Here is a 25,352-nt window from a genome sequence, read left to right as displayed (position 1 = left end):
TGCTGTATAAATAAAGGTTCACAGTGTTTTTACCAAATGTGTTGTGAATAATACTTTAGATATCAACGCATTTTCAGGAACCTTCCTTTTTAGTTTGGTATGAAAATCATCTTTCATATGAATTAATGTTTAGATCGTTTATACATCACATTATTGCAGTTGCATGAGGTATTCAGCTTTAATGCATTCATTCACCGCAAAGCTGCACAAAGGATCATGGAAAAGTGTTTGTTTTAGTGTCAACTTCACAACAATTACAATGAAGCAGTGTAATTGAACTAAAATAGTGCTGCAATTAAAATATAGCACCGTAATATAATTAAGAAATAATTAATTGGTGTAATACTAAATGGATTAACTGTAATGTAAGCTTCTTCAAAAGGTTGCCACTTGTAAACCAACTGTTGAGTTTTCATGACGGCTCCTGCTTGCAGCTGCATTACCTCAAACAAGCTTCTGCAAGTTGATATTCAGACTGCAAATATCAGCTGCATGTAGGTACAAACTCAATCCAAGAACACATGGTATGATGTGAAAAGGGTCACGAGTGATAAAAAACAACAACACACAAACCTGCAGCTTATATTAAATGGGGTGTAATGTGAAAAAGCGCCGGCATCGTCATGTAAAGTCACCTACACTCACTCCTATCTAACTGCAAAACCAAAAAGGTCCTCTCCTTAACCACTAGAGGGGGTTGAGTATCTTCTGCAGGTCTTTTTAAACTTGATCCTTAAAGTTTGCCAAAGATTTTTCTCCCCCATATAATTATGTTTACAGTGGAATAGGCTAACCTGACCTTTTATAGCTGCGAAAGAGGATTCACTTATAAGTCTGCTTTTTAAATTTGATCTGATGAATATGTCATCATCTGAATCAAAATTTGATTTGGTGCCCACGTGGGAATTCAGCAGTTTGCTGTAGACGCCAGTTCATAATGCAGTTACAATAAGTGTTGTGGATGTATTTTTGTCAATTAGCGTCTGTTAAATTCCCCATGCTTATTTTACAGACTGAGCCTTAATGAGGTCCAGTGCTAGTCCAACTCATTGTTATGATATTGTGACAATTTTTTTCCAAGTGCATTTACACATCAAGGAGCTCTCATGGCAGTAAAAGCCCATACATTTCAATAAAAAATCCCTGGCATGTTGCTGGCAAATCTGGGTTGAGAAACCATTTACAAATACCATTACAAGTGGCATTTGTTTTCACCTGCCCGTAGTACCTGATGTGTGGAGATTACTGCATCATATCAAACGCTGTCAGATAAGTACACCAACGTGTCTTTTTTCTCTGTCTTTATCACAGAAGATGTCACTGTAGGAAAAGCACAGGTGTAAATGATAAAGTGGATAATGGTTGAATTCCACTTGGCTGCTTCAGTTTCAAGGCCCTGGTGCTGTGCCTGCTGGCTCGCTGTCCTGTCTGACTGGGCCACTTTAATGGAGCAGAGCCATCGTTAGTGTTATTAGTAACACCTGTGCTTTTCCTGCTGTTAATGTCTGCTGTGAAAAAGCCCTATTGTGAAAACTATGCATGGTTACTATATGTGGCGCTGCAACATGTTGAATGCAACAGGCGTTGTATATTTTTTTAAGTAATCGCAGATACTGATAGACCTTCTTCACAGAGCCAACACAGTGAACAGTGATTGTGTTGAGAAAGGGTGATGTGGGCCTAGTCTTCAAGGTAGTGTGTTAGAAAATATAGTCCTCCAGATTTTTAGAAGAAAGATTGCACACTCATACACAAACAAAAATAAAATAAGAACCTGCATGTGATTGTTAGAATAATTTGGTATCTTCAGTAGAAGTCGTCTAAACTTAGACACCAACACCAATACAACACAGTACATAATATTATCCATAACTCCATATTCTACATACTCCACATAATTCTTGCTCTGACAGAATCATTTCAAGCATTTCGGCCAATACAGATCAACGAAGAGATCGTTTGACGTTAAAACTCTGGGAAAACATGCTGTGTGGTATGCCAGGACAACCTGTAGGGAATAAAAAGTTGGATGTTTTGTTATTTTGGTGCCTCTGCTTGTCCACGGTGACGTTGTCGGTAGCGCAACCATTTTGGTATTTATTCCAATGAGCGTGCCTCGTTGACCAATCACAGCGCTACTCAGATAATCCTCAGCCAATCGATAGGCGACGCTGTGACTCACCAAATAAGGAGAGACAGCACCATATAAGGAAACATTGTATCTCTTTATAAGGAGGAAAGTAGTTCCTGGGTTGTGATATCACTCCGCTGTCGTAAACGCTGTTCAAAATGTAGATGTTTTTTATGCTTTCCTGGACCATGAATATACCAACATTGCGGTAATGATGGAGCAAAAATGGGAATTTGTGCGCTAACAGGCCGACGCAAGCGGTATTTCCGGTTCACAACGCGGACTACGTGACACGGCGGACCGACATCGATGGCGTTATCCGCGTTTTCCTTTTTGAGAAAGTGCTCCGAGTTTTGGAAATAGAGGAGGAGGGTGAACCGAACTGAGCCGGGGTTGAAGGGTCTTGGGGGCAGCATCACTTTCGAAAGTTTGTCTCGGTAATTTCCTGGAGTCTGCAAACCAACCAACGGGTCTGGTTTGTTTACATTTTGTGGTCCGGACGTGTGTGCGTGTTAACAGCCATTTACGACACAACGCGCTCCAGCTCTCCGGGCTGGTTGTTTAGAGACTCGGTTCCGTAAATAGAATGTTACCGAGCCGGGTTGGATCGGCACCATCTGGAAACGGGTCGGCTTCGGGCAGAGGTAACACAACAGGACACGGGTCGGGGATTGTCGGCAGCGGGATCCGTCCCGTTTTGGTTAGAGCAGGGCAAGCTTTACCGGGAGTCAGCGAGAGCACCGGTGCTACCGGGCGACAGGGGGAAAGAGACACCGCCGGGATGCTGGGGGCTAATAATGGTCCAGGGGGTCCGAGAGGTGCGAGACCGGGGAACGGGACGGGGGTGACCCCTCTACAGAGCGCCGTCCAGGGCAACATGGTGGGGTTAAACGCGGGAGTCGTGTTGCCTCACGGAGCCAGGTTCAACCCGGACAGAGAGAGCGCTCCTCTGTGCAGCGGCTCGGATAATGACTCGGACTCCGGAGATGATGATGACCCAGTGGGTTCACTCGGGGACAACAGGAGAGGGGTGAAGCGGGAGAGAGGGGAGATGGAAGCAGCGGTGACCGGACAGGAGGTGGGAATACCTTCCGGAGGTTACGGCATGGTGGCCGGAGGGGTCGCAGGGGCAAAGCCGGGGAAGAAAACACGTGGGCGCGTAAAGATAAAGATGGAATTTATTGACAACAAGTTGAGACGTTACACCACTTTCAGCAAGAGGAAGACTGGCATTATGAAAAAGGTGAGTCGGCTGATTGCCTTTGGATGACATCCAGCAACTACAGTAGCCTGACACTTGATTTGAACGGTACTCCAGTGTTTGTTGGGCTTGATATACTGCCTTATAATAGATGGTGCTGGGAATTCATTCATTCATTCATGCAGTTATGAGGTTGAGGTTACACTGTAATAAGCTCTACAATCATAACTCCAATGGGAAAGAACTGCACCTTAGTTATAATATATCAGTGGGTTTCTGGCCTGTAGGGAATCTAATACCAATTTATATCTTATTAAAGACAAAAACAATTGTGTCACAATCACAAACTGACTCACTGGATGTGAGGGAGTCAGAACATTCATGACAGGCCTTTAAATAGACTTGAGCAAATGACACTATTTATGACCGTTACCCACCCCAACTAACACACACGCAAACACATGGCCCGGCACGCACACACATATTTACAGATAAACGGACACACTCACTCACACGCACACGCACACACATTCAGACACTCAGGCAGGCCCAGAACTGTTGGAAGTTGTTCCCATCAGTAGCCCTCAGTGCACAGTCTGTTCCCTCTGTCAGTGTGAAGCAGGGCTTTGCTTGCAGCCATGCGGTGGGTGAGCAGCAGCGGGCCTGTAGGTGCCAACAGCTGACTAAACCCCAGGGAAACAGGATCAGAGAACAGTCAAAGAGCACTGGAACAGAAGAGAGATGCAAGGCACGGTCTGTGCATGCATTATGGTACATTTTGATACAAGCGTCCAGCCTCATCCAGGGATGACTTGTCTTGTTTTCAGTTTTGTTAGTTGTCTGTATACAGTCAGACAGAGCTTGTTCCATGGAAATCTTGATTGCTTACAGTTTAGTGCAGAATCAGTATTTCACTGGACTTCTTTGGAACTCAAGCCCATGATTGGTGCCATGATGAAGCGTGTGGCATTTGGCACCAAGGCATCTAACGTTGATTATTTGGAGCAGTTTTGCTGTGGACATGGTCATTTTTCATTATGACATTTAAATAAATACAATGCTTTATTGTAGTGTAGCGTTTTCATTTCATTTCATTGTTTTGAAGCGCCTTTACAGCGCTGTTTTTCATGTATCCCCGACTGTTGTCGTGGAAACTGAGGTGTCCTTATGTAGGCTCTTGGCAACATGAACACTATTTGACACACTGTGTGGATAGAATTATTTTTTTTTTTTTTTGAAATGTTGCCTACACTATGTCAGCCATCAAAAAAATGAGAGGTGGGTGGAGTGGGAAGATTCATAGTAGACTGGTCTCAAACTAGTATCTAGGATGAGCGTTGTTTGTTCTCTTTTGAATGTAAATACTTGCACAAATTGTTGCCTCAATTTGAGGCACATCATTACTCAATTAGTCCTTGTGGTTCCTTTTTCATTGGTGTCAATATTTGACCAGCAAAGGGCATGTTTTCATGTTTGCTCTTTTTGTCACTATGTGCTCAATGCACCGTTTTCATGGCACTTTGACTTGTCATAGCAGGCAAAGCACAGATGAAACTAATAACATAAATTCTGTCTCCATTCCATTTTGGCCCCTCAATACACCAAGCCAATGGGCACAATAGCAGTATTCTGAAACTGGTTAACCTAGATATAATGCAGCCAGCCATTATTAATGGCATTATGTACACCTGGGCTTCTGATGTCTAGTGCTGAAACGAGTCGAATGATTAATTGCATGAATGATGTAGAACTGTTGGTCAAATATCACTGGCTCCATGGTCTTTTCTGTGAACGTTTGTTGCTTTTTACTTCTTTATATAATTTTACATCTAGTATTTTGGGGTTTTGCACAGTTGGTCTACTACTTTGGACACAAGAAATGTTCAATGACAATTGTTTTAACAGTCCATATTGTACAAAGTGGGGTTTCATGTCTCTTGTTGTTTTAAAGAAAAACTGTGAAAGTACCTAAATGCTCAATCCACACAGAAATGCAAACCGAGCATATTCCGACATGGTGCCTTTGAACCTAGTCTAGAGGAAGTGCGCTGGTCTTTGAAGCCAATTTTACATAGTGGCCCAACAGTGAAAGTTCAACTACCAGATCCGTTAAGTGATTTCCCCATTGACTTACGAAAGAGAAATCTGTGAATCCGTGGATCCTTTTTTTCGAGTGTCACAACCCCCCGTGAAATTCTATGAAATGTTAATATCAGAATTTGATCCATTCGGCCCGTTAATATTTGGGAAGTCTAGAGACGCACCATTAAATCATAAAGGCCCCATTCAAGTTAGCAGGAGCGCTAATTGGAAGTAGTCTTCTTGACAGTCAGAAGTCTCTAGTCGCCTGCTCTATGGGCTACAGAACGTGTAAGCAGTGCTGATCAACTTCCACGTCTAAAAATACCCGGATGGACGTTTTATGGCTTCATGCGCCACTTAGCAACTTTCATCGGAATGAACGTGGCCTTGAACGCTGTATTCATTTCTCATAATACATCCATGCTTAAAACAGGACTTCTGTACTGTTGTGATGTCACAACTATACTATATATAGGTAGAACATGAGGCTACAGTGCCATTACAGTCATTCCTTGGCTGCAATGACAGTGCAGAGATGCCAAAGACCGGGACACGCTGACCACTCAGGCTACCTTTAGGACTAGTGGTGTATCTGAAATATGACCAGGAAGTTTTGTGTGACAGAAGAACCAATTACAGCCAGAGTTAACTCACACACTCATTGTGTGGGTCTAGTTTGTGCTGCCATCTACTACATTTAAGGTGACAAATTAGTCCTGTTCTGCCTTGGATGTTGGCCAATCATCAGGCTCTGCTGTTAGACCCCTTTTGTAGCAGCTAATCAAGGGAAATGGCAGTGGTAGCGGTGTAGTTTATTACCTGCTTCTGTAATGCTGCATTAGCAAGCGATTAGCAAGCAGTGAGGTGAATTCTACAGCCCTTTTAACACTGTTCTTCAATATACACACATGAACATTGAAAACCTCTATACAATTAAGGTTTGAAATGCTCATGGGAAACAAGAGTGGCGTAGCATTGAGTCACTATAGCAGTAGCCAGTCCTCATTAGCCTGTCTGTTCTCTGTCATCATATTATTGCACATAAAAGACACTTGTACAACCAGCATGTGCACACATCTAGAGGATTAGTTTGATAGGGCCCATAATGAACAGTGTTTGAGCATGAGAGAGTAGACAAGCGTTTTATAACAGCTCAATAAAATCCTTTAATTTGAATGCGATTTGTCTCCTCCTCGCGTGCTCCAGCTTACAATGGCACATCTATCAGCCAGCTCTGACTGTACTGTGCTCACCAAGGTGAGGATAATGGCACTGTGCCTTCACAGCATCCTCCACATAACTTATGACTCATTTGGAGAAAAAGGCTTTCTCAGGAGTTCACTCTGAGTGCAGCGTCGGTGCACGGTTGCTTGTGTGTGTTGGATGGAGTTGAACCTCATTGTACTTTTTCCTTTACACTGGGGGGTATGAGTGTAAATGTGTGCGCACGCTGCGTAATGAATGACAAGGCTGTGGACTGTGTTGGTGGCCCCATTTTTTACAGTCATCTACCTCTTGGTGTTAAGAATGCCTTTTTATTTATTATTTGTATAAGAGCAACACAATTGTAACAAAGTGTAATACCACAGTTGCATCATATACTATACATGTATATTATGTGTACATTCTTTCTATATAAAACAAATACTGTACATATAGTGTATGTCTGTGTAGTGTGTATATAGTAATCTGAATGAGTAAACAAAATACATGAAAACATAACTGAAAAAGACAGATGATTACAAATCCATACTACATAAACCCTTATTTTCTCCAGTAGCTTTGAGCAGCAGATAATATTTTGTGTTTTGTCATTATCTAATCTTGCTGTAGAAAGCTCCAGCTGTGCAATATCCCGGTAAGAAGGACCGTTCCCTCAGCGAAAGTGCATGTGGTGGTTTCTAGTGTCAGGCTATCATTCTTTCAGCAGCTGTGGGTGAACAAGAGGCGCCGATCATTAGTAGTTAGCTCCAAAGAGGAGGTGTCATTGAATAAAAGCAGCCACTGTGAAGGAGGGATGGCTCTCTCAATAATATTAGGTTAATATAATATTGAAGTCTATTAACCTCCGGACACTGAAGAAAAGTACAGATGGTATTGTCTGGACAAAAGTCACAACATAGATTCAGCTCCATTTGTTGTAATCTTCGAGTTGTGAGATAAGACCTGTGAATAAATGTATAATGTATCATTTGATGATTTGGATTTCAGGATGACTGGGATATATTTGAATATATGGCGTGTATGTACACCTTTTGTCACACCACTGTGGAAAAAGTAATTCCCATTTAGTGTCTGGATTCAACCAGGTAGTAAGTGGACGCAGAGTAGAACACCAACAGTACTAGGGTTGGGAATCTCTATGCCCCTCGTTAATCGATTATAATTCAGAGGACTACGGCACAGTGCGATCCTCCATCAAGACTGGGATACTTCAACTCCCTCTGCCTGTGTAAGCCAGTCCCCAGCCGCAATCAGTCTTTCAGCTATATCACACTCTCTATTCTGGGAGCCTTATCTCATGTTATTTTAGCTTCATTTGTGCTATAAGTCAGTTCACTACAGGGGTATTTTTAGATTCTAGTGTTTTCTTGGCTGGGTTATTTTTTTCCTGAATGTTTCCTTTCCAGTAGAAATGACTCTGTCAATGAGATGAGGTTTAATCTAAGCCCCAGTTTGATGAACCACATTTTTCTGATGTTTGAATCCTTGGCCTATCCTCTGTCATGTATTTGAATCTTCTTCTTTCTCTTTCCCAGGCCTATGAACTCTCCACCCTGACGGGAACGCAGGTTCTGCTGCTTGTGGCCAGTGAAACGGGCCATGTCTACACTTTTGCCACCCGCAAACTCCAACCCATGATCACGAGTGAAACAGGCAAAGCTCTGATCCAAACATGCCTCAACTCGCCGGACTCGCCACCACGCTCTGACCCGTCAACGGACCAGCGCATGAGTGCCACGGGCTTTGAGGAGACAGACCTCACCTATCAGGTGTCTGAGTCGGAGAGCATGGGCGACACAAAGGTTAGAATCAAAAAGTGGAAAGGTTGTAGACCGATCCTCCAGGCGGTCAGGACAAAAAAATAAGAACACACCCAATTTTTGGGGGGGCGATCGCAGTGAGGCTGCAGCTGTGAATCCGTAAAAAATAAATGCAGCCATTTCTATACCTGTCCGCAACAATAGTACTCGAGTTAGTCTTTGTGGCTCACTGTCTGATTTCCAATAGAGACATGAATTGCAGTACAAATAATAAAAAAACAACTGATAAAGCACCAAAGACGGTCACTAATGGATATCTTGGGAAATCTCTCCAGAAAAGGCTAGACAAGCACACGAGAAATAAATCAAACCCACTAGCAGCTGTGGAAAATAATCTTTGTCCTATTGTAAACACAGTTTTGAACTTTTGCCTGTTTTGTGTGAGGGCCTTTGTTTTGGGCTTGTGGTTTGGTTCTGAGCACCAAGTCATTTTTTTAATTAAAGCAAAAAGTCTCAGTAGTCCCTTCAAAGGGCTCTAAAGTGAAGGGAGCGCCCGATAAGATGTGGAGCATTATGCCACTTACTAAAGGGAGCTATCTACACTTTACCTTTCTGACCTCTCATCCAGGAAGATAAATCACAGCAGGTCTGGGTTGTGTTAGGAGGAGAAACACGCAGCCTGCTACATGGAGGACCTGGGTGTTTATCTTTGATTTTGTGATGGAGCTATCCCGTTTTCATGGACGAAACACTGAAATTGTCCAACAGAATTTACATTTCTGGAACATCAAACATTTTGTGCAGTTTCTAAACTTAACATTGTAAAAAAAATTATGATGGAATTAAGTAAGATGGTATTTTTGTATTTTATTTCTAAAGATCTGGAAGTACTACTTTGAAATCCTCATGATCATATTAGTGGGCTGTGTGACCTCTTCTGCAGTTTGCGTCCCTGACCGTATTTCCCGCTTCGTTACTGCATGGGTTCTTAAGCCTTTGAGATATTGAAGCCAAGCGAGAAATCCATCAGCTCCATCACCACACTTTACTGTCCACACACCTCCGTGAGCTCACGTGCTGGAAGCTGAGATTCCCTCCACTGTTTAAACGGCTTAACTACGCCCCTTTGAAGACGGACACTTTCAGGCCTGTTTGGCCGTGTGCTGTTTTTACAAGGCACTAACTAACACGTACCATACACTGTCAAGGATGGGAGATCAACCTTTGCATGTTAAGCCACTCTCATGCCCGCTCTGCTCATTGATAAAAATTTGATTCTGCCTCTGTTGCCATATATGGTATGGTTTCCCTGCCTGCTCTCTTGGCTGAGGCCCCTCACATTCCTTATAAGCTGCAGCTGTCTTTGGAGTCCTATGATCCCCCACCACCCCCCACTCATTTAGTGATATGGAGGGGAGGTAAGGATGTAGATATGAGCGAGTGGAATGGAAACATTTGAGTCATATTTTACTTCCAGTTTGACGCTCATTTAAATGGCTGACAGTGACGTGACAGTGCTGCAGTTTGGAGTGTGGGAGACCAGCATGGACCCTGGCCTCACAGAGGGACACACTAGAAACTGTCATTATGTGATCCATGTGAGGATCAGCGTCCTTATATTTAGGACACGGCAGGTAGATGCGGAGACCTTGATTTCGAGGGATCATTTCTGTGCAGTAGGTCTGAAGCGTGCACCTCTGCAGCGCCTGGACACTATTCATCAAGAGAGCGGTATGTCATACATACAGTCCGAGCTAGTCTAAACAGTTCCCAGTTTGCAACGGCTGGAGGGAGAAGTAGAGGACATTTTGGAGAAGCAAAAGAAAGAGGCCTAGAAGATAACTTCATGATCAAGTGCTATAAACATGGCTCATAAAATCACACTTCAATAGAAATTCTGGTGCTGAAAGTTTGTTTCTGTGTTACTCTTGCTGGATTAAAAGAAAACTCCTGAGAAAAGAAACAGCAATTGATGATTTAACTCTGCATCCAATTAGTAATTCAGTTGTGTAAGTTTTTTATTATCATGGATAATGGGCCCAAGCACTGGTGTAATGGAGTTTGATCTGTGTTTTTTCAGTGGTTTAAAAAGTTAATGTTAGAGATCCACTGATCCAAGACTTTCTCTCCTGTTATTGTGCTACCCAGAGTATCTGCCAATACAGAGTACGATGCTATACCTAATAGTGATTAATAATGCAATACTTTGTTCCAGGAATTACTGTGGCTGAAAATTGAGTCAGCAGCCCACTGTGACTTCTGCAAAGGGCTTGTGCTTTTAGTGCTAGTCCACCAAAATAAAAGCCCAACAAAGCCATCCCACAATGCTCAACATGTATCATCATGGATGAATTAACACAAGACAGAGTGTATTTACACAGGCTGTCCAATAAAGAGGCTATCACAACATAGCGATAGAATCAATATATACCATCAACATTTTCTATCGCCCTGCCCTAGTTGATAGTTTTGTGTATTTGTATGTTGAAGTCTGAGACTTTGAAAAAGCTGAGTCACATTATTATCATCTGCTGATTAGTCTGATGCATGTCTAGCTGGGGTGAATTGATTCTTGGGTCTGTGTCACCAGACCTAAATGTGGTACTGAAAACTGAGCTTGCAAGATGTCATCTATCAGTAAGAGATGTCTAAATGAACAGCACAGGCATCTTTTCTGGAAGCATCATTTGGTATCTCCTTTCATCAGTTGCACAGAGAAGAATCTGTGTATCCTTCAGTTGACAGCGTCTTTAGTTGAGCAGATTGCAGTGTTAAGATAATAAGACATTAAGTTTGAGGTGTGTGACTGGAAAAGCCTGGCTTTTTTATTGTTATTGCTCTCGCAGCGCACGTTAAGTACATAAAACCAACAGCTGAAGGCAACAAGCTCAAGTCTGTTCTCGAAGGGCTGTAGGTAAGGCATTCTGGGAAATGTAATGTGTGATGTAGAGGTGAAATGAGGTAGGTCGAGGGAAAAGTGGTTACACCAGAGAGGAATACTTCACAGAGAGGGTACATTTGTAATTATTGTGGCATCCCCAGTAGATCTTTGGGTTGTTAGGGCTTCTGTATGATATCAGACGTGCCTACAGTACCGATTTTTTATGCTTTTTGGGTTATTTTTGGAAGGGGATGGCAAATCCCACAACTCATGTTTGGATCCAGCTTAGGACAGGGTTCTCAGTATCACAGTCTCCTTTGGTTTTCCCCTCCGTCACTTTCTCTCTCTCTCTCTCTCTCTCTCTCTCTCTCTCTCTGCCCCTCTCTCCCTCTCTCTCTATTCGCTGCTGCTTTGGCTGTCAGTGCAATTGCTGTTGTAATCCTGGTGAAGTCTATTTGTTGCTCTGCTCATTAGCACAGATCACGTTGTTTCGTTGCTAGCAAAACATCCAGACTGAGGCCACTGTCCGAACCAACAGCTGACGTGTCTTCCCTGCATTGTGGGGACAAATCCAACAGCCTCTTTATTCAACATATTGCATGCAAAGAAATGTGTATGAAATTCAGTTGGTCTCCCTAGAGAAATTAAAGTGTTTTCATAATTAAATCCACAGTCTTGAATGGAGAACTGTACTGTCGTCCTGTCTAGCTGCTGTTTTAAGGGCAGAGCAGTGGCTTGAACTAGGCGACGAGAGAGAATCACTGAGATAATAGAATGTTAATTTACTCAGATATGTGCTCTTATCACAAGGAAGCTCCTAAACAGACTGTATGTAGAGAGAGGTGGTGGTGGTGTCGGCAGGGAGAGCAGCATGTTGGCCGTGTTCTAGAGGGGAGGAAAGCAACGTTATTTCACCCCCTCCCTTCCGACCCCTTATTTTACAGCAAGCAACTGGACAGGTCAGCCACCATTGGCTGCACCTCCTCCACTTGGGCTGCCTTGCCTTTTTTAGCAGTCCCAAATGGAGCTGCAAATTCCATGTTGCTGGCAGGCTGACAGACGTGGAGATGGGAGCCAGCAAATGGGAGATTAGACGGAGGGCCAGCCACCAGTAAACTGCAAATTGGGCTCTCCAACCAACACTGGAGCGAGCCTGCCAGTTGTCACCTTCAATTTGGAATGATTAATCCCTCATGAATAGGGAATCCTCGAGTCCTACTCTTTTTTAATTACTCTTCTATTTCCTGTTACCTTAAAACGGGGTCTTTCGTATGACGTCTGTGAATGTGAGCAGGACTTTTACCATATATAGAACCCGTAACAGCGGCCAACATTTGGAAACCAGCATATTGAAAGTACTCTAAAAGACAAGAGTTTCATCACTTTTGTGTTTTTGAACGCTAGACTTCTTGAGTGTGTAAATAAGCTTGGTCTCTAATGATATGTGTTTCTTGAATTATAGCTTCTGATTCTTTTTATATTAGGATTTCTCATATGTTCATAGGGAGGGCAGGATGTACATTATTTGAAAGCTCTCTGTTGCTGATGTAAAATAATGTCCCTCTCGTCAAATGGATTGCTTAGCATGTCGGGGAGAGTTCACTCACTGGCTATGCAGTCTGAGAATTCATTGCTTATTCCAGACGACTCAGCCCTCCATTCGCACAGCTATAAATTGTGACTTAATTTGTTAGGTTCTGGTACCTCATTATACAAAGTGGCCTGTTTCCTCAGGTCAGGCCCTGGTTAGATTTTTTCTACATTGAGAAGAGCAGTAGTAGTGAGATGAATCTGAAAACAAGTGGTAGGATGGGTTTCTGTGATTAAAAATGTAAACAACTTCTGTAGAGTGAGCTGTCATTATTGCAGATGCTCATACATGATCCTGCTTATAACATGGCTACTTACTAAAGAAATCAATCATTTGAAACCAAATACTGATTTCTACAGAAAGCTCACCATTATTGGCACAATAAATGTATTTATTGGGTGCCATTTTAAATTTCCAGACTTTTTTTTCCTGTGGATTGATGGACATGGTCCTCCAGACCACAACTACGTCCATAGCAACCGTCTATTATACACAGCATCGGTCTGCTATTCAGAAATCTGTAGAATCTTAATTGACCATCAGAATGGCGCGTTCAACAAAGCCATGTAATAAAGTTATTATTATATATTGTAGGACTGCATCTAAAGATTATATTCATCATCAATTTGTTTGCTTATTTTCTCAATGAAAAGGTTAATTGTTTGGATAAAAAGTAATAAATACCCATTACAACTTACAAGAACCCAATGCGCTTCTTCATATTGCTCCAAAAATCTCAAACCCCAAAATAAACAGTATCTTTATACTTTCATATAACAGGAAATAAAGAAAAGCAGCAAATCATCACTCTTATGAAGGTGAAGTCTGGCACTTTTGCTTTAAAAATGACTTTCATGACCAACGTAGCTGAAAATGAAGAACAACTGATTGACATCTTGTTTAAGCTCTAATGTTAATCTACTATTTAGACTATTGAAACATCACAGTGAAGGGGATCATTTATAGTAATGGAGAGGATTTGACTTATCAGTGTCTAAGTTTGTATTAAAAGGAGCAGGAGATGGACTTAAGGAGGAATTAACAGTGCTCAGACTTTGGCTGCACTTCTTCTCTGAAGGAATGCACTCCACCACTGTGGCCTATGTTTACTATGCACTGCCTTGACTCTGAACTAAAAGCCAGCGCTGTTTATAGACGGACCAGATGAACGCGAGACACGTGGAGATGGTCGAACAAAGCAGTAGGTCAGTGGAAGCTCGCTATGTATGCACAGAGATAGAAGTTTGTAGAAACCTGTAGATAACGACATAGGTTCAAACCTAGACGATCAATTTGTTTACACCTTTTGAAGCCAAACTCTCAGTCCCTGTGTGATCAGAGTCGACACATGACGGAAAAGAAAGAGCAGCCATTGCTTTTTCCATCGAACAATTGTCTCTTTAGTGAGCCATGTTGTATTTTTTGTTTTTTTTAAATGATAGTACATGGTAAAACATCTGTCTGTTACAGAAATTCAGTCATTTTTGTACGACTTCAACGGTGAGAACCGATAAGAGTCAGATGGCAGCTGTTTTTCACGTGGCCTCCTGCCGCCTTCGCTCGCCCGGAAAGGGTTAATTCCCCCTCAGAGGTGCTCGGGTTTACTGCCAGCTGTCTGTGCCCTCAGCTGTTTGTACTCGTGCCCCTATCCTCTCCCTTTTCCCCTGTCCCCAAACCTCATACAGGTCTGACTATGCTTCGCCTGACACACACACACACACACACACACACACACACACACACACACACACACACACACACACACACACACACACACACACACACACACACACACACACACAGTCTCTAACTGTTGGCTTGATTTTTGTCTCTTTTTTCTGTTACCATCTTAAAGATTTTTTGACCTATTATCATGACTAGGGCTGGATATTGTTAATAAACATTTACAGTACAAGTACCTTGACTTTGTTAGCAGTTCACTTGTTTTGATAGCAATTTAATAAATCCATTTTTTTGTTCCTTTACAGTTACACCAATGATGCACACTGTAGTCAAGCCTCTCAAAATACAACAAGCACACACACACACACACGTTAAGTACTGTTTTTCCTACATGCTGCTACGAAGTGTAATGTTAGACAGCCAATCAGCAGCATTATTAAATCTTGGTACAAGCATGCTGTGTTATATTGGCTCCCTGACAACAATGAGATTTACTTCTTAAGTATTTAAATTTGGTATTAAATGACAATGCATTTTTCGATACTTGATACTATGGAGGCAGTTCGGTCGAAGCCTAAAAGTATTGGAAGTTTGGTAACCAGCTCTGGTCATGGCGTACAGTTAATCTATAACCCCTACACTGATATAGAGTGACTAACTCTCATTTGTCTTGTTGAGTTTTGGTGAACATTAATGAAACAACTATTACTACAACCAAAATGGGAAAGTCTCCTGGGAGAATGAAGATATGTTGACAAGTGTGTCCCGGTCTGACTGTCAGCAATCACTCTGTGATGAATGACATGGCGTCGTTGGGTGAATTTAGTTTGTGAGTGAGTTTTCCTTCTTAGTTAAAAGGGTAGAAGAACTGTGAGTCCTCTGTGTGGCCCTCCCCCTTTGACTTTCCAGCTGCTGTTTAACTAAAGAGGTAAAGGACCTTGGACTGTCGCAGCCCCTCAGCAGGGCCTGGAGCTGCGGACGAGAAAACTAACTGCTTAGCACTGTAGTTTTAGTTTTGTATACTCTTGTTGATTCAGAGCTGCTTGTATAGGAAAACACCTGCTTAGCCATCTGTACTTCATGTGAGCCAGAAACCTCTTGAGTTAACTGACATCCTTGATCATTTCTAAATTTCTTTTATTTTTTTACCTCATCAAATTAAAAAAAAACTTTTTTAGTCACTGCAATGAGCCGTACTAACAGACTGTTTTTTCATAATAACATCTGAACAGACTTGGATGTAGCTGAAGACTGTGAGCCAGTCCTTGCACTAGCTCCACTGGCATGGTTGCATGGTAATATGTGTGTCTTATCAGTGGAGTCAGTGCTGCATCATCCACCTCTCACCCATGTAATCAGTCACATATAAAAACCAATAGTGCTTTGCTTAGAGAGGTTGGCCTGGCCTGCTTCTGCACTGTTATTGATAATGAAATGTGCCTTTCTAGAATGTTAAGCTAATAGGATGTAGCACACGTCATTCACATGCTTGAGAAGGGTCAAACAAGGGTTTTTACTTACCTCATGTTGTATGGCTGCACTGTGTCCAGTACATTGCATCTATGAAACAATAGCTCTGTCCAAACTCTGAGACTGGACCTTCTAAAGGACCTGAGGTCTAGACTGAGCCTGCATGTTCTCCACAAATAATATGGTCTAACCTCAAGGTCAAAAACGAGTGGTTTTCAACAAGTCTTTCAACAGGAAGTTCAAGTGTTAATACCACTGAGAAACTGGTTTCCTAAATACAGGGGTTGATAGTGCAAGTCTCAAAACTCAAGCCCAGGTGACCCTGATTTAAATCATCACAGTTACCAGCTAAACAGGAAAGAAATGACGTACAACAAAGGTATCTGGCTGGACTCAAGTCTGGGATTGAAGAGTTCACAATGCATTTTGGGATACTGAAGACTGCGAAGGATACCGGTTGTGACCTCCAAATTCAGGCAAATGAAAGCTGCATTTTTTTTTTTTGCCACATGTGGAGGAGCCTTTTGAAATTAGACAGTGTCATGATGACCTCTGTACTCTATGTATCTTGAAACCAGAACCCGAAAGCTGTAGGTAATATTCTGCCTCTATTAATGTGCCTTAGCAACGTCTCTGTGAGGGTTTTAAAGGTCCTATATTGTAAAAAGTGAGATATGGGAGGGGGGCTTAAAGAGACAGGCGCTAAAACGGAGCGTTTCAGACAGAGTGAATACAGGTATATTCACACAGTCGGTAGGAGAAAAATAATCTGTTTTTATTGATTAAAGCATGTAAACACGTTTTAGTAGAAACCCAAAATACAATTCTGAACCTTTAAATCAACAGTTGAACCCACAGAAACATGCAAACTCTTAGATGCCTTCTAATGTGTGGGCTTGTTCCCCTTCTGCTATTAAAGATCATTACTATCAAGTGATAAAGAGTTTGTATGAGCACGTAAAAACAGGCATGGTGGGTTTACATGTGCTTCATAGTCCCAGCCTAACGCCTACCCTACTCTTATCATGCAGCCCACTCACCAACACATCCTGCTCTGTTCACTTCAGCGTATGCTGATGCTACGTCTCACCTCCATTGATCTTGAGTTTATGTGAGCATGTCATGTGCCTGATTTCTACACATTTTACAGAATAGTGTTAATGGCCAATTAGTAACTCATCAAGATAATGCGCGCAGAAATTACATTTTTGTAACTCTTTAATAAGATAAGCAGGTGTAGATGATTCTGTGAGTATTCAGGTGCTCTTGGGCATTATGTATTATGGAGAAGCATTTTCAATAGGATTTGATATCCATCCCAGTTAGTACTGAGTCACCATCCCACACTGAAATTCCTACATTCAGTGTTGACAACTCCAACTTTAAGCAACTCCATTCTGTCTGAAAAGAACAAAAAGTTGCATTTGAGAAACGCTCCCTGTACTGCATCCTTTTTTACATATGGATGCAATTAGAGGGGCCCCGGCCTGTTTCTCTACCTTGTTTATGATATTTGCCATTTGTCTATTAAAACCTAATCTGGTTTATGTCAACCATCCATTGATCCCTGAAAACATTCAGTCCTCCCCCTGCTTAAAGAGGAAAAGCCCCATTAATTTTGTTGTTTTAGGTGTTCTCCTGTGAAACTCTTCTGATGTTGCTTTCACAGTCACTGGGATGGATGGCTACAGCCGATTATCACACGGCTTTGTTGAATACTCATTTGTGATTGGTCAATTACGGCATTCTGCAGTCTGTTTTTGAATAGCAGAATGCTGCTATAAACAATAGTCTGTTTGTGACTGTAGTCCACATTTTTAAATCAATACAATCATTTTTTAATCATTTGTGTCCAATTATTTCCATGTAATAAGCAGGAAAAGGCAAAGAGAAGGTCATTATTGCAAAATAAACCCCTTAAAGGTGATTCAGGACCTGTCTGGGTTTTAATTTGCAATGTTGACCCGCTCGCTCGGAGCACGTACCACTGCATCAGTTTGAAACACTTGCAACGGCTGATGTCATCAGGGTCGACTTGCACTTGGCTTGAGCCTTCAGATTTTTAACAGACATCGTCGATGTGGATGTGAATTCCCATATGGGAATTGTAGGAGCCAGTGTTTTTGGAGCTTGACTCATAGGGATAAAAAAAATCAACCATTGTAGAAAAATATTTCTTGAGAGTTAAGTTACTGGAAGTACAATACTAACCACCTCAACTTAGTCTTCTTCCTTGACAGAAGACAATATTATTGATGATTTATTCTCATCAGCGTTTGCTTTCTCCCACAGGATACTCTGAAGCCGACGTTCACGGTAGCCAGCCTACCAGGCAGTACAAGCAGCGCCCAGTGCACAGTACCTACCACCTCTACCACCATGCAGGTGAGCAGCGGACCTTCATTTCCCATCACCAACTACCTGGCGCCCGTCTCGGCCGGCAGCAACATCAGCGCCAACGGTACCGTCCTCAAGACCGCCGGCGCATCGGGTGGGGTCATGCAGCTGCCCGGTGGCTTCACTTTCATGCCTGGTATGTAGAAGAGCAAAACATGGGGTGTCATTACCTCAACATTCAACGCTCTGTTACAATTTTTAATTCTTTTCTTTTTAAAATGTATCTTAACCTCATCCTTTTGATTCAAATCATGTTTTGTTAATGTCACTGTGTTGTCTAGCTTATAAGCTGATTAGAATTTGAATGGCACCGTGCCGTGATCTCAGCACTCTCGAGTTGGACGTGCATCTCTCTCTTCGAGCTGTTGACATCTCACGACAGCCCTTCATAGCCAGTCGTGAACACTCAGAGGCCTCAGGTTTTACAAAGCCCTCAGTATCCAGGAAAGCCACGTCTACTGGCAACTGGCCTTGCCTTTGATTGTCACTTGGGGACAGGAATAATTAGGTGAGAGGGACACAATGGGCCTGGCAATGAGGGATGACGAACACTGCCTATAATTAGTCATGAATATTCAATGAAGGATCGGTGGCTTGTGCTGAAATTATAATTGAGCCGCACTTTGTGTATCTGGAGCTTCGTGACGGAGCGGTCCTGAACTAGACGTGACCCCTTCATTAAGGGAGACTTCACAGGCACACTCTGAAACACAAGGGACCCACTGAACCAAGTCAATGAGGACTTTGAGGCAACAGTCTCTGATTTGGGGATCCCTAAAGAGTTTATAAATTGTCTTTCCCCAGTAATTATTTATCACACTTCCCTTTCATGGTCGATGTGCTGGGAAATAACGGGGCGTGGGGATGCCAAGAGGTAACGGTTCTCTGAAAGACAATATTAGTAGAATATTTGACTTTAACAATAATTTAATCAGATATTATGTCATCTGTATAAGAAGCTCGATGCTCTGGAACATTTATTTGGACTGTCCAAAGGATGGTTGACACCCTAATGCTCACTGGTGCAATATTTTCTACAGTGTACTTTGTTGTTGTTGTTGTTAACGTGATGCCAAGAGTCTGTGTTGCAACTGTGATCAGCTCCAGTGCTCGTCAGTGTTGTATTTTCGCAGTAATCTCACTAACTAGTTGTTGCAGTGTGTTGCTTGACAGCTGAACGGAAAGACACATGATGCCCACTAATGGGCCTTGTATGTTATTTTGACTGACAGCTGAAGGACGGCCAGACTGTGCCTCTGTCCTTTTTTACCCTCTTTTCTTTCTACATCTTTCTCCTACTTCCACAACCTTCTCTCTCACCCTCTTTGTCCGCCCTCTCTATCGCTCTCCCTCCCTCTCTGTCTCTCTCCCCCTCTCTCCTCTTCACCACCTGTCTGGCACATAGCAGCAGTGCCAGGTGGAACAACACACCCTCCCACACTGAAACCTCCTCGGTTGACAGCTTGAAAGGGCCTGCCCACCCTGCTGCAGCAACTGTTTATGGAGCATGTGACCAAATGTGAGGGTGTACCTCCAGAGTCATGAAACATTTGAAATGAGCCAACAACTTAATCACCACTTAATACATACATTGGCAGTCATTTATGCATTGAAACTGTATTTTTTGTACATTTGCATTATTTTCACAGACTGTTTGTAAGGCACCCAACTCTAATTTATGTTATGTTCAATGTAACACCAACTTAAAGGTACCCTGTGTGTATGTGAGTTTTTGACCACTGCTAGTGCTATGGAGCAATATTTTTACAAGTGGGACCCCCATGTTATCTACCCAATAATCTAGCTAGAGGGATAAATAATATTAAAGGTCCCATATTGCTCATTTTCAGTTTCTACTAGAACATGTCTACATGCTTTATGTTCAAAAACACATTCTTTTTCTCCTACTGTCTGTCTGAATATTCCTGTATTCACCCTCTGAAACGCTCCGCTTCAGCTCCTCTCTCTTAAAACCCCCTCTGAAAAAGCCTAATCTGCTCTGATTGGTCAGTGTTTCTGGGTCTTTTGCATCTGTGCGTCTAGGCGCTATCATTGCAGCCGGGGAATGAATGTAGCAACAACTTACTACACTACACTATAAATGTAAAGTATAGTTGTGACATCACAACAGTACAGAAGTCCTGACTGCTCCTTTAAAGACACAGTTTCTGAATACAGCTGTGTGCATTTCTCTGTGGATTAAGCATTTTGATACTTTCACAGTATTTATATAGCATCTTAACCTGCTGTATAACAGAAAAAAATGTTCCATATGTCCCATATTGTAAAAAAAAAAGTTTTACTATATGGGACCTTTAAAACGTTTGAATAAGTTTTAGTCAATGTAAAAAATATGTTTTTTGAGCCTTGCATCTCCAGCTGAACAGGGGTACACCTGTACAATTAAGCTATTTACAATTTTTCAAGCTATCCTTTTGCATTTAGTCTGATCCCCCTCTATGTGTGTGTGTGCCCCTCCAGCAGGCACTCCTCTCCCCCCCGGCACCCCCACCATTCCTCTGAGCCAGCTGCAGCAGCACTCCCTGGCCCTGCAGGGGCAGCATGGTCAGGCCCTGGCTGCTGCCCCGCAGCCACAGCAGGGACAGCAGGCTGTCTTCCGCTTCCCTGCTGCTGTCTCCCTCACAGGTGACCTGCTCTGCCACGACTGTGCCTGCTTATACTAATCATATTACCATCATCATAAAGCTGCTGCTGCTGCTACAACTGCTGCTGCTACAACTGCTAACGCTACCTCTTTTGCTATGACTAATGCCACTTGAATGCGACAACTTCTTCTACCTCAGCTAATAGTACAGCAAATGCTTCTAATGCCAGTGCTAGCATATGCCAGCTCCACTGCTGCAGTCCTATTGCAACTACCGCTGTTCCCTGTGTAGGACGTTGGTGACTTACTGTAGTGGTTGTATGGCCTCTGTGTCTATCCCCAGGAGCGGGAGTTTCCCAGCAGCTCCAGGCTATCCAGGTACACCACAACACCCAGTCCACCTCCAACAGTGACAGCAGCCTCGACATCTGCCACACCTCCACAAACTCCACCGGTAGGTCAAATCCCCTCTCTGAAGAAAGACTCTCTTATCCTTACTGGATAAGAATGTGTAGGCTTTCTTGGTGAGCCAGCTCTAAAACAATGCATATTGCTGCTCCAGATGGTGGAAAGTGGTTTCCAGAAAATGTCATGTGTTGCACTTTATTATTATTTATTATTGTGCCACAACACACTGCATTAGTATGCGTTAGCAGTTGAATTTAGATAGATATTCAGTGCCATCTGCTGGCCAACAGGGGTACACACCTCTTGCCCTTAGTGTGACATTTGCTTTCTCCCCCTCCCTTCCTCTCCCGATCGCTTTCCAGCAACGGTGAGTCTCCCAGCAACCATCGTCACCTCCTCACTGCCAACGTCTGTTGCGGGTCACATGATGTACCCCAGCCCGCACACGGTGATGTACACCTCCACGCCGACGCTGGCTGACGGGGGGCTGGCTGTGCTCAACGCCTTCTCCCAGGGCACCTCGGCCATGCAGGTGTCCCACACACAGGGCCAAGACTCAGGTGAGACACTGAGAAACTCAGACTGAACATAGACTGAACATACACTGTTTACCAAGTGGATTCACTTGTAATTTGCATAACATAATGTGAGAGTTTACCAAGGCAAAACAAGGTTGTTGTTTTTTTTCCTCCCCAAGGTGGTATCCCTCAGGTGTTCCTCACAGCACCTCCAGGAACGGTGCAGATCCCCGTCTCAGCGGTGCAGCTACACCCAGTACGGCAAGATCTGCATTTTACAAGTGAAACTTTCATATTCCCTATGCAACCAGCATGCCACGTGATCGCACTAATGCATCCTAACAGAGCACTGGCAGACAACGGCCACAGGGTTTTTACCTGTTGCCTCTTTTGTATGAATGCAATGATGAGCTGGCAGCTTGTATTATCTGATTTGCAGCAAAACACACACGCAATAGACTTAACAAAGCACCACTGTAGCAGTGCATGGAAATCAAAATGTTAATGCTTTTTATTTAACTTTATAAAGTCCAGTCGAAAAATGTGGTGAATTCATTTCTGTGAATTAGTTTAAAATATATAGGTATTTTATGGACAAATCCTATAGAATCTCAGATTATATTTGGTGTACTATTGTGTAAAAATCATATATATACATATATATATATATATACACACATACACACACACACACACACACTAAATTGTACTCTACAGAAAATGATTTCATAGAGTAAATAACTTGAAGATCCCATATTGGAAAAAAATGAGATTTCTATCTCTTATTTGATTATAAAGCAGGCTGAGATGCTTTATAATTCCAGTGAGGTATCAAACCGCTCAATCCACAGAGAAAGCCCGTATTCAGAAGCTGTGTCTTTAAATGACGACTTCTGTACAGTTATGGTGTCACAACTATACTATACTGTATATACACAGTAGGTAGAAAGTTCCACTACAGTGTTGTTACACTCATTCCCCGACTGCAATGGGGATGCAGAGAGCGCAGATGCGTTAGACCTGGGGGACTTGAGGAGACAGGTGCTAAAACTGAGCGTTTCAGACAGACAGAATGAGAAAATGAATATTAAAGCATGTAAACATGTACTAGTAGAAACCTAAAATATACAGTAAGTGTGAACCTGAAAATGAGCAGAATATGCAACTTAAACGATTACAGAAAATGACATCATTACACAAATTTATGATAAACAGCATGTAGTGTAGCAGGATTCCCATCTGCGCTGGGTGTTGTTTGATGTGATGTGATGGCGTGATTGGCCGTCCTCTACTTTCTCCTGACGTAGCTGATTTGCGTTCCAGATGGTGATTGGCCAGCAGTCGAGCGGCAGCAGCAGTAACCTGACAGAACTCCAGGTGGTCAACTTGGACACATCACAGAACTCAAAGAGTGACTGACAGACAGCTGGAGCTGTTTAACACGGCATATGGACAGACAGACTTACATACATCTCTATTTATTGATGCCTTCCTACAGAGTTTCACATTACACTTCTGAATGTGATTTAAAGTACATATATACACACACACACACACACACACACAATCAAGGGCATATGTGTGGCTGACCCCTATCCAGTATACAGTATGTTTTGGTATATAAATATATATATATTCGCAAATGCATAGGAAGTATATCACAACATCCATCATCGGAACCTATTTTCTATGACGTTAGATGGTGTTATTTTTTTGTGTGCGTGTTTTTTTTGAAAATGTGTAATTATTTGTACACACACTGCAAGGTGCCACAGCTTCACACCAGCCAAAGAGACATTTGTTTGTCTGAATGTTCCAGTGTGAGCAACTTGTGCACAAGCGTGGGCGTCTGCGCGCGCGCACATATCGGGGGTTTGTAAATGGGCAGGGAGATGCTTATTGACTTAAAAAAAGAGAGAGATTTGGAAATGTACATAGTTGTTTTTTTTAATTGATAACATGTATTTTTAGCCCGGTTTAGTTTGTGCAAAGGCATGTAGTTGTTTTTTACGTAGTGGTTTTGTAAGTACATGATCCTGATTTACTTCAACAAACCGAATTATTTACATGTATATGTAAATTAATTTAATATGTTCATATACTGTCATGCTGTTGGGAGTTTTCACCAGAAGATGGAGAAAGAACGCTGGATGTTTTTCTAAAGGTTTTTGATTGTGACATTTGTCGGACTGTTCCCTCAAACAGGATCAAGTAGTGGGGTCACAACATGTAAAACATAAGACATTTATGATTTACTGTTCACATATTCATATTCACTTTAATTGGGAAGGTTTCAGTGCTGATGCCATGAGCGTTAAATATGACATCAGTTTTGCATGTGAGGTTTCCTAATGGAGCCCTGATCTGGCACTTTCTTACTGTGGAAACCGAAAAACTACGACAATCTGATGGGAATGTCATTTAGCTCACCTTTTAACATAATGCTATCTATAGTTTCATCTGTGTTCACACAGAACTATGAATATGATTCTGACACCTTAAAGATGTAACTGTTACACACAGTTAACATCATCGAATCCTTCTATGGATAATGAAACAGATAAAAACATGAACTTTGTTTTAAAAAAGCGATCCATTGCCTCCGCTTGACTGCAGAACTTAAAATTATGATGCGATTACTGACTTTAGTCAGGGCATTGGACACACATTTCTTGTTTAACAAGACACTGTATAGACTTGGCAATTCCACTTCAGTATTGCAATCAAAGCATTATTGTTTCCTTGTATGGAAGCACTCAATGTCATTCAGTGCGGTCTCAATGTTGGAATATAACTTGAGTGGATATTTTTGTACAGACAAGGATCTCTTATTTAGGGAAAAGTGACTTCAGGTGCTTTAAAATGTTAATATACTCCTTTAACAAGAACTGTAAGACCCAAGCTGACTGCAAACTCAGTATGTACCTCAGCAACCATTAAGAATGAGTTATCTGACTGAGAGCCTTCTTTCTGCACCATTGTGCCTCTTTTTCATGGCTAATTTCTTAATCACTGCTAGGCAAGGGAAATGTACGATTGACTTCTTTCCAGACCACCTCACACAAGTTTGGACTTTTCATACAATCCTCTGCGGTGCCCAGAGATTTTTGACTCATTTCTACAGAACTAGCTGGATGGCTGAGTACCCATGATGCTGACGAGGGGTCATTTTCACGCTCAGTGTTCGGTGGTCTGTTCCTGTACATGATGTCATGTCATCCTGCAGGGCTGTTTGTGCAGGAAATATACAGATTAAATACATGCAATTCCCCATGTTACATGGTGGTTTTTCAAGAGAATTGTTTTAAAGGGGGATTGAGAATTTGGGGTTATCACCTTGTCATTAAGAGAAACGGTTATTGTGTGTATTTTGTTTTGTTGTACAGACATTTTGTAATAAA

At 42.3% G+C, this 25,352-nt stretch overlaps 1 protein-coding gene across 6 annotated transcripts; it reads left to right on the top strand.

The window, feature by feature from the left end:
- Window positions 1-2,508: 2,508 nt before the first annotated feature.
- On the top strand, window positions 2,509-25,346 carry srfb (serum response factor b). 6 transcript variants are annotated; one of them, XM_083922907.1, is made up of 8 exons: window positions 2,509-3,374; window positions 8,174-8,440; window positions 18,316-18,556; window positions 20,905-21,066; window positions 21,369-21,479; window positions 21,796-21,993; window positions 22,131-22,207; window positions 23,275-25,346. In XM_083922907.1, the coding sequence occupies exons 1-8, from the start codon at window positions 2,718-2,720 to the stop codon at window positions 23,368-23,370; spliced, it is 1,809 nt and encodes a 602-aa protein (XP_083779033.1). In that variant the 5' UTR covers window positions 2,509-2,717; the 3' UTR covers window positions 23,371-25,346. The 6 variants fall into 6 exon arrangements, with proteins under 6 accessions (XP_083779033.1, XP_083779037.1, XP_083779035.1 ...); XM_083922911.1 differs by having other exon boundaries at window positions 22,131-22,232; XM_083922909.1 differs by having other exon boundaries at window positions 8,174-8,407; window positions 20,902-21,066; window positions 23,275-25,344.
- Window positions 25,347-25,352: the final 6 nt, after the last annotated feature.

Source organism: Echiichthys vipera (genome assembly GCF_963691815.1).
Source record: "Echiichthys vipera genome assembly, chromosome: 11".
Lineage (NCBI taxonomy): Eukaryota > Metazoa > Chordata > Actinopteri > Perciformes > Trachinidae > Echiichthys > Echiichthys vipera.
Note: the sequence above shows the minus strand (reverse complement) of the source record. Positions and strands in the feature narration are given on the sequence as shown.

What these genes read in the sequence shown, in the direction of transcription:
- srfb (XM_083922906.1), top strand. Translation starts at nt 2,718, where the DNA reads ATGTTACCGAGCCGGGTTGGATCGGCACCATCTGGAAACGGGTCGGCT. An exon ending in AGACTGGCATTATGAAAAAG is followed by an intron (nt 3,375 to 8,173) that starts GTGAGTCGGCTG and finishes TCTCTTTCCCAG; the next exon opens with GCCTATGAACTCTCCACCCT. An exon ending in CACCTCCACAAACTCCACCG is followed by an intron (nt 21,480 to 21,795) that starts GTAGGTCAAATC and finishes ATCGCTTTCCAG; the next exon opens with CAACGGTGAGTCTCCCAGCA.